This window comes from Rhagoletis zephyria, unplaced genomic scaffold (genome assembly GCF_001687245.7).
Source record: "Rhagoletis zephyria isolate East Lansing unplaced genomic scaffold, Rhagoletis_zephyria_1.1 Rzeph_scaffold_01516, whole genome shotgun sequence".
Classification (NCBI taxonomy): Eukaryota; Metazoa; Arthropoda; class Insecta; order Diptera; family Tephritidae; genus Rhagoletis; species Rhagoletis zephyria.
The window spans coordinates 91948-100900 of record NW_016158600.1 but is presented as its reverse complement, the minus strand read 5'-3'; the positions used below and the strand labels follow the sequence as shown (position 1 = coordinate 100900).

Below are 8953 nucleotides of genomic sequence, written 5' to 3'. Positions count from 1 at the left end.
TCAAGGATTTAAAGAAATTCAATTTAATATTTAATATTGTATAAAATTCGCTTGTTAACAGTTGCAAGAAAAATGTTTGAATAATAATGAAAATTTTCTGCTTGATTGACGAACCACAAAAATCACATAAATCTAAAATTTCCAAAATTACAAAGTTGAAATGAACACAGTACAATAAAAGGTAATAACACAAATACAAACCCTACATCCAGCAACTAAGTCGAAACTAACAAAGTTGCAACTTAAATTTAAGTACCAACTTAAAATTTACCTCTATTCATAAGCTGAAATTAGTCAAGAACGTAAACCTACCGGTACGTAAACCCGAGTCAGCTGACACGATATATCTTACCAAAGCGCCATGTAAATGAAAACTCAACACCGCAGAATTTTTCTGTAGTTGTAGCCCGTAGAGCAGAAATCTGCGGAATTTAGATTTTTCCGTGTCAGCTGATTTCTCCTTCTTTAGATGGTTGCCACTTCGTCAGTTTTGCAGATGGTAAAAAAGTTATAAGTTCCTATTCAAAATATGTTTAAAATATGTGAAATTTACTATCGAATAAGGTTTTTGTTGAAAACTAAGTAGTTTATATTTAGCTACAATCTATTATTGCACGAAAAATTGTGGTTGAAAGGGTAAGTTTATGAAAAGGTATTGAAGAGTGGCAACAGTGTAGTAAGCAACACTGAGGGCTCCAGTAATCGACAAAATTCTGCAAAACAGACTGGCCCGTAGTCATAGTCAAAATAAAGTCGACTTTAAAGTTAGTTGCAGCTTTTTGACATAATTTTCAATGGAATATCTGTCAAAAAAGCTGCAACTAACTTTAAAGTCGACTTTATTTTGACTATGACTACGGGCCACTGCGTTTAAGTATACGTTCTGCGTTCTCGACTAATTTCAGCTATAGTCGCATTTCAGACTTCTACCAAGTAGTTTCGACTTAGTATACGATATACCAAAACGGATTAGTTTGCTGTGAGAGTCGCCAAACTCGCTCTCTCCGAGTTTGCTGCAACAACAATTGCACGCAGTTTGCCAAACAAAATTTCTGCATAACACCGACCTAAGTCGAAACTACTTGGTAGAAGTCTGAAATGCGACTATAGCTGAAATTAGTCGAGAACGCAGAACGTATACTTAAACGCAGTGGCCCGTAGTCATAGTCAAAATAAAGTCGACTTTAAAGTTATCCATCCACATGCCGTCCAGATAATCTCTGTTTCTATATTGGGGATGTGTCCGGTCATAGAAGGCTGGTCGTTGCTGGAATTCACGTGCAAGCATTACATCAAGATCATCAAGTGCTGGTCCTTCACCGCGACGTGGGCGTCCACGCTTTCGCCTGCCCGTCATGATAAAATAATTTTATGCAGACACAAAACTAAGAAAATCAAAATGTAGCGTTTTGTATTTTAATCTGCGTTTCTTTGTCTCTCTTATGTATGTATGTATGTATTTTAACGTAATTGTTCTCTTTCGCTTATATTGCCCCAAATTTAGTTCGATTTTTATATTTATATTTTTTTTTCATACGCACTTTCTAGTGTGGAGTTTTGATAATTTTTCTACAAATTATCGCTTGTTAAAACGAAAAAACAAATTCAGTGGTGCCACTGTATTGGTATTACTTTTGTGTTTTATTTCTATTTTAAGCAATTTTCGTTTTTAAAAGACTGAAAGGAAATGTAAAATCAAGTTTTGGTAATAGTTGAAATTATATATTGATACATATATGTATTTATATATATATTAATTAAATAAATACTATTTTAGCTTTAATTGCTCCGTCCCTTAAAAATATGTGCGTCAGGGTTGCCAATGACAAAAAAAATACTTACCATCCACTTGTTTCCTTCAACCAAAAGCGAAAGAGATGAAATTAAAAGCAACAACGAAACTCCATAATTTCGAAACTTAATTCAATAAAGTCGACTATACTTTTTATTGGAAATTGATAATATAAAAATAACTACCGAAAATTAAGCGGGAGCGGGAAGTTTTTTATTGTTTTTCAAACAAAATACTTTAACAAAAATCAACCAAAATAAAAAAAAAAGTTATCAACCCTAATTTTTTTCTACAAATTTTGGTAATAATTTCGAAAGTGGCAACGCTGATGGGGGCACTTCAGACAGGGTCACCGTGTTAGTAATGTGGTGCTGCATTTATTTGTACACCACCTGTCTGAAAAATAGCAAATAAACGAATTATGAATAATTTAGTTTAATAATAATAACATTAAATCATGTTAATATAAAAAATGTGTGAAAACATCAAGGCGCACACCACAAGTCGGAGGAGAAGCTCGGCCAAACACTAACATATGTGTAAGCGCCAATCTATTATTATTATTAATATAAAAAATGTATAAAAAATTTCTATGGTAATCTAAACATCGTATATTTAATTAATTTTATAAGAAATTGTTGCGTTGTCTGTGTTGATTTTGTAGTACCTAATTTATGAAATTTATGTAGTAATCATACATATTTTTTTAAAGATTTTAACGCAGAGTTTTTTGCTTGTTTTTGGACATACGTACATATAAAATATAAATAAATAAAATAAGTAATTTTAGCAAAAAAAACCAACTCCAATTCTCATATAAAAAAAAAAAAATATATATATATATATTTCATGATCCAGTGATCGGATCTAAACCAGATTGGTATGGGACCACCTCTGAGACACTACCTTTCCGATGCAAAAAGAATTATCGCAATCGGTTGACGGTAACATACATAAAAAAAAATATTCCGACGAACTGATAACCTCCTCCTTTTTTGGAAGTCGGTTAAAAAAGATTGGAGCTCGGTATATTTGGTCAAATTAAAAAAAATAATAATAATAAATAATAGGGAATGATCTTTTTTCTTACTTCTACATTAAATATAAATCTTGCGGTTATTTTGATTATTAAAATCCTCTTGTTTTAAGATTTCATATTTTTTGTTTGGTTGCAAATTTATGAGTAAAAAAATATACCTGCAGATTGGTTGGAATAATCAGTAGAGATAGAGAAACATCGATGTTGCTACTATCGAAGTTTTAAAGCAAAAATGCAAAAACATCGATGCATTGATAGTGCCACGATGTTTTCTCCACCTCTAATATTAGTTGCGTTCGATAACAGCCAACACCAGCCAACCATGAACGAAAGACACATTTCCACATTATTTTTGGTTCATGCCAGCCAACAATCGAAATCAAGAGAGTAAGCGAAAATTCTCTCCCCAAGAGAAGAGAAAGCAAAACTCGAGAAATGCAATTTTGTTTGTTTACAAAAATTGCAACCATATGTTTTGTGATAATATATTTTCGTGTTGGATAATTTTTGCCATGGATAACTAGATATGAAACTCTCTCCCCTTTTCTGAGAGCGCGCCCAGGAACTCGTTTTCGTACTTGGCAGCACTGCCAATCCCTGGGCAGATAAACAGCTGACACGCGAAGTTGTGAGCTACCACTAGATGTGTGGAAAATGCATCACATTGAATTCAGTGGATTTCTTCTTTCCGCATTTTTTAATATTATTGGCTGCGTTTCTTTATACATTCCGGATAATCCCATTTCACAGCCGGAATAAACAGAATGCTTTTGAAATATACGTTAACATATCATCAGGAACGTTCTAAAGAATAAGTAAACAAAAAAGTTTATTCCAAACGTTCAGAATGAATAAAGAAATTCAGCCATTACAAAACAGTAGTTGTAGATAGATATGAAAAATATTGCAACTTTTGTTCGTTGTGTTTAATCAAAAGTTTCTCCATAAATTTCTCTATAAATGCTCATACATGTTTACGTCACAGCGGCTCTACTGGAGAATGTTATAAAAAATACGCACTTTGACAGCGCTCTCACGAGAAAAAGAGTTTCATATCTAGTTATCCATGATTTTTGCTGACTAAAATTTTGCCAGTACAAAATGAACGCTTCTCCTGCATCTAAATGAACGCTTGCTCTCTCAATTTTTGTGTGTTGGATAATTTTTTGTCGTTATCGAACGCCATCCAGTAAAAATTTGGAAAAAACTTTTACAAATTTTTGACTTGTCGAACGCAACTAATCCGATGTTTTATGACAGTAAAGGAAAAAATCTGTTGTCATCATTTCTTGGTGATTTAAACAAATTGGCTTTTATTGATCATTTTGTTAGCAAGCAAATTTGTGAATTCCTTTTTCCATATTAACTAAAATAGAAACCAATCGCATATCAAAAATAAATGCTACATCAAGCATAATTTTAAGAAATGGCTGAAGCGCAAATTGGTCGACGAAATGCATGTATTGTAGTATTGGGCGACATTGGACGCAGTCCACGCATGCAATATCACGCTGTTAGTTTACTCGAAGAAAATTTTAATGTTGATATCGTTGGCTATGTAGAAACAAAGCCGTTGGATGTGTTAGTTAATGCACCCAAATGCAAAATACATGAATTGTCACCAGTGCCTGTAACAAATCTGACACCCAAATTAAAGCTTGTATTCAAAACATTCTGGCAGACTTTGAGCTTGCTGATAGCGCTAGTTTCAATACGTCGCCCAAATTGTTTGCTTGTACAAAACCCGCCAGGCGTACCTACATTGATAGTTTGTTACCTTTATTGTGCGCTTACTCGAACAAAATTTGTCATCGACTGGCATAATTACACGTACACCATATTAGCTTTAGGCAATGTGAATGGAGAAAAGAGTGGATTTTGTCGTTTAGCAAAATGGATTGAACGTTCGTTTGGAAGCAAAGCAAATGCAAATTTTTGCGTAACCAAAGCTATGCAGCAGGATTTGATTCTAAATTGGAATATTGGGTAAACTTTTATTTTAAACATACATATAACATAGAAAGTTTATTTACATAAAAACTACATGCTTTCCTATCCACGACGCAGATTCTTGATTCATATCCATATTTCTATTTACTTTCTTCTCTATAGTCCAGCTGTTGTCTTATACGACCGCCCCCCTACACAATTCCATCCCATTGAATTGGCACAGAAACACGAGCTATTCATGAAATTATCCAAGGTGTATCCACAGTTTCTGCCAAAATGCTATTTGGATTTAAAGGAGTCAGGTGTTATTGAAACAACAGCTCTTACTCAAAAATTAATTAATGGAAACGTTTCACACAAACCACAAAGAGCGGCTATAGTGGTATCTAGCACTAGTTGGACACCAGATGAAGACTTTAGTATACTTCTAAAAGCATTAGAGGGTATTTTAGATAATCATTTTTTACTTGCTATATCTACATACACATAACATCTTTAGATTATGAGAACACTGCTACAGCGCGCCCAAAAAACTTTCCTTCTCTATTGTGTATTATTACCGGAAAGGGACCACAGAAGCAAGAGTATGAAACACAAATTGCTAAGCTAAAATGGTCGAAAGTTTCTATAATTACGCCATGGTTGGAAGTAGAAGATTACCCATTAATTTTAGCGGCAGCCGATTTAGGCGTGTGTTTACACTGGAGCAGCAGTGGTTTAGACTTGCCTATGAAAGTGGTGGATATGTTCGGCTGCGGCCTGCCGGTATGCGCATATAATTTTAAATGGTAAGTACGCACATTTTTTGTGTTCTTAATTACTTTTGCGTGGTTTGATTAAAAAATTTGTCATGGTTTGTATGCATGAGCGTGTTTAAACATAATGAAGCTATTTCAGTCAAGTATTAAGAATTCAACGTATTAAATAAATTATTTATAAGGCATAACGAATACCCCTTGTGGTTTACCAAGCAGTAAGGACGCTAATTTACTTAAAATCTATACACCCCGGCTTATCATGTAGCGGTAGCTTTAGGAAAGGTGGAAAACATATATTTAATACTTGCGCCGGGTATTTAATGTTCGGCTCCGCCCGAACTTAGACTTTCTTACTTGTTATTTCTACTTTTGGAGTACCGCAAGGATCACATCTGAGCCTTAACTTTTTGAATATGTTCATATTGTAGTTGTAAGAGCATACAAATTGCCCAAAGAATTTTTTGGGAGTGTTTGTTGGAGTGACAGCCCTTGGTCAGATATAAATCTGGGTCGTTCCGGTTACGTAGACCCGACTGTCGTGGGAACGTTTAATATTTTTATAAATTACATCGGTGACAAACTTAAGTCTGAATGTTTTCTATGCAGATGACTAAAAAATATATATGTAGAAAGGTACCTCAGCACAAATTCTGCAAGTACATGTAATATTTTTAAGCTCTTCGATGCAACCATGTAACTATAGTAGCCGCATGAGCAGAAGCCAATTTGCCGACTTGTCCTAAAAAGTAATCAATGGTCACATTGTTTCACCTGAAATTCTTGAGCATTTCGGTTTCATTTGTAGGCCTCAGAATAAACCGCCAACTCAAAACAACAAGCCGAAAAGTAACTACCTAGCCGCTACAACAACAAAAAATATTAAATTTTTTCGGATCAACTACCTGCTTGAGATATCACACACAGCTATACGATAATGCATTTGTTATACTAGTTTTATTACATTGAATTGTTCTTGTACTGTAATTATCTTGCAATGTTTAATTTGCTATATTAGTACAAAGCCGATTGGCGTTAAGTGTTAAGCATTAAAAAAATAAATTAAATATTACCTACCTGGACGTACGCAATTCAAGTGGTTTTCTATTTTTCTTTTAGCCTCGGTGAATTGGTGACGCACGGACAAAATGGATTCATATTCGAAAATCAAAAGGAACTGGCGGATCAACTGATATTTTGGTTTGAAAATTTCCCAAGTAATCCGCGTTTACTAGAAACAAAGGAGCGTTTTCGGAAAAATTTGCATGAATTTCAATCATTGCGCTGGCATGGGAATTGGAAAAATAATGCTTTGCCTGTTTTTAACTCTTTTACTTAAAAACACCACGCCAAAACTGTATATAGTATATAATACATGTATAATATTTATGTACACCCACAAGTCTGTTGTTTTATATTTTATTAAACTTTAATTAAATTTTCTTTATTGCTTTTTGCATACAAAATGAAAGTTATAAATGTCCATTAAAAACATTTTTGAAATAAAATAATTAAAAAGCCGATGTTTTTTTATTAATCCTAAGACGCCAAATTGTGAAGGGATGGATAACCTTTACTAAAATGGAATATGCACATAAAGTAGAGAATTGCAATTCAATCAATCCATTTGAAGTAATCACTTCAATACATAAATCGTATTAGGATTCCAATAAATCTAGATATGTATAAATTCAGTCTACTACATAGTGAATTTAATTTTTATTTGAGGATTAATTGTCGTAAACTTAGAGCTTAAACAGACGGCAGCGTTGATCCGGATCAACTCGGGAATTAACTGCAGTTGATCCGGATTAAGTCGCAGTTGATCCCGATCAACGCAGCCGTCTGTTTAAGCTTTTACTCAACTCAAAGCAATGCTTATCTTTAAAACAAATTCTGTGATCGAGTAAAGTATTACAAATTTTCAGAAATAGTGACCATGACGAATATATTTCACATGTGCTCTCCACAAACCGGGCAATTATTTGAATGACATCTACACTTGTTGTAGCAGGCGTCGTGCAACGCATGTCCGCAACGGAGCTTGGTCATATTATCAATCTGCATAACCTTCACGCATATAACGCAGACATCTCCGGGCTTACTAAAACGATAAATAAAATGTGATAATCAGAAATTCACTTCAGAGTGGTTGGAAATGTGAAAACAAATTTCAAAACATGTTTATACTAACGTAATAAAGCTTTCTCTAGATCTTCCACGAGTATCACCGCGGCTTTCGTCACGATAATTAAGTGCTTGTGGTCGCGTCAGTACTAAAGCAACCATTCCTACACAAACTCCCAGCATGAATTGCCATATAGGAATCATTCTGGGGATTCGATTTCATAAAAACTTAATTCTATTCTAAAGCTGATGCCACATAAAACGTTTGCTTCGCTTTACGTGACAGATTCGCTTTGACAGCTAAGATGAATTGTATGAAAATGCACAAAGCATGCCACATAGATCATTGAAGCTGCAGCGCGAAGCGAAAAGATGGCCAACTCCCATCTTTTTGCGCGCTTTGACAATCAGCCGGTTTAATATTTATTTTGTTTCGTCCAAATTCGAGTATTCATGCTGAAACATAAAACTCAATTACATTGCTGATAATTTTAAAGCAAAATATCTTAAATCCACAGCAATTTTGACGAGTAAAAAAGCAGTGCAAAATTGATTTCTTGGCGTTCATTGTGGCATACCTTTTGCGTCTGGCGCTTTGCTGGCAAATTTATAAATGTCACGCAAAGCTACAAAGTTTTATCTGGCATCAGCTTAACAAACTTTTTTATGTAAGGTCGGTGTTATGCAGAAATTTTGTTTGGCAAACTGCGTGCAATTGTTGTTGCAGCAAACTCGGAGAGAGCGAGTTTGGCGACTCTCACAGCAAACTAATTTTGTTTGGTCAAACTGCAGCAAATTCGGTGTTGTCATATACAAAAATTTTAAATTTTGCGCGTTACCGCAGAACTCCACAGGCAAACACCGATGGCCTACCAACTGTCATTTTGACGAGCAATGTGATTGCAAGTTTTTGTGTGTGGGTACTTTGATGTCTTGAAATAAGCATTTGCCGCATGACGCCACCAGACAACATTCTCTCAATTTCGGTGTTTAAAAACATTTAAATCTTTAAAAAACTTGCTGAATAATTTCCTAAAACGTAATCATAAATAATCCAATAGGGAATAGATTTTTATTTTGATTCAATATCAAAATTTCATCGATGTTACCACCAGCACGCTTTCTTTCAAATGAAAATATGGCTGTCAAACTATCGAATTGCCTGCAATAGATGTCAAGCAATAAGCGCTGACATATATTGCAGCACATGAGAAATAGGCGGTCTCCATTGGAAATATATTTTGTGACATAGTTATCACAACATCAGTGTTTTCCTGTGGAGACAGGGCC

At 34.5% G+C, this 8953-nt stretch overlaps 2 protein-coding genes and 1 long non-coding RNA gene across 4 annotated transcripts in view; 1 reads left to right on the top strand and 2 right to left on the bottom strand.

Annotated features, from left to right (window-relative positions):
• LOC108364287 (E3 ubiquitin-protein ligase TTC3-like) overlaps window positions 1–8953 on the bottom strand; it is a 13138-nt gene that overhangs the window by 3133 nt on the left and 1052 nt on the right. The window contains exons 2-4 of one of the 2 annotated variants that reach the window (XM_017617901.1): window positions 8315–8335; window positions 7731–7903; window positions 7227–7640 (exon numbers count right to left, since the gene is read on the bottom strand). The exons of the other annotated variant lie outside the window; for it this stretch is intronic. Of the exons in view, the coding sequence (XP_017473390.1) occupies window positions 7490–7640; window positions 7731–7867 (288 nt within the window). The 5' untranslated portion in view covers window positions 7868–7903; window positions 8315–8335 and the 3' untranslated portion in view covers window positions 7227–7489. Of the gene's footprint in view, window positions 1–7226; window positions 7641–7730; window positions 7904–8314; window positions 8336–8953 lie in introns of those variants that run through there. 2 annotated transcript variants of the gene reach the window in all.
• LOC108364289 (uncharacterized) lies at window positions 1228–1805 on the bottom strand. The gene is made up of 2 exons (XR_001847740.1): window positions 1770–1805; window positions 1228–1677 (listed from the first exon to the last, which is right to left on the bottom strand). It is a non-coding gene; the product is annotated as an uncharacterized LOC108364289 (long non-coding RNA).
• LOC108364281 (chitobiosyldiphosphodolichol beta-mannosyltransferase-like) lies at window positions 4086–7131 on the top strand. Its single transcript, XM_017617895.1, has 4 exons — window positions 4086–4817; window positions 4944–5224; window positions 5281–5569; window positions 6656–7131. The coding sequence occupies exons 1-4, from the start codon at window positions 4258–4260 to the stop codon at window positions 6873–6875; spliced, it is 1350 nt and encodes a 449-aa protein (XP_017473384.1). The 5' UTR covers window positions 4086–4257; the 3' UTR covers window positions 6876–7131.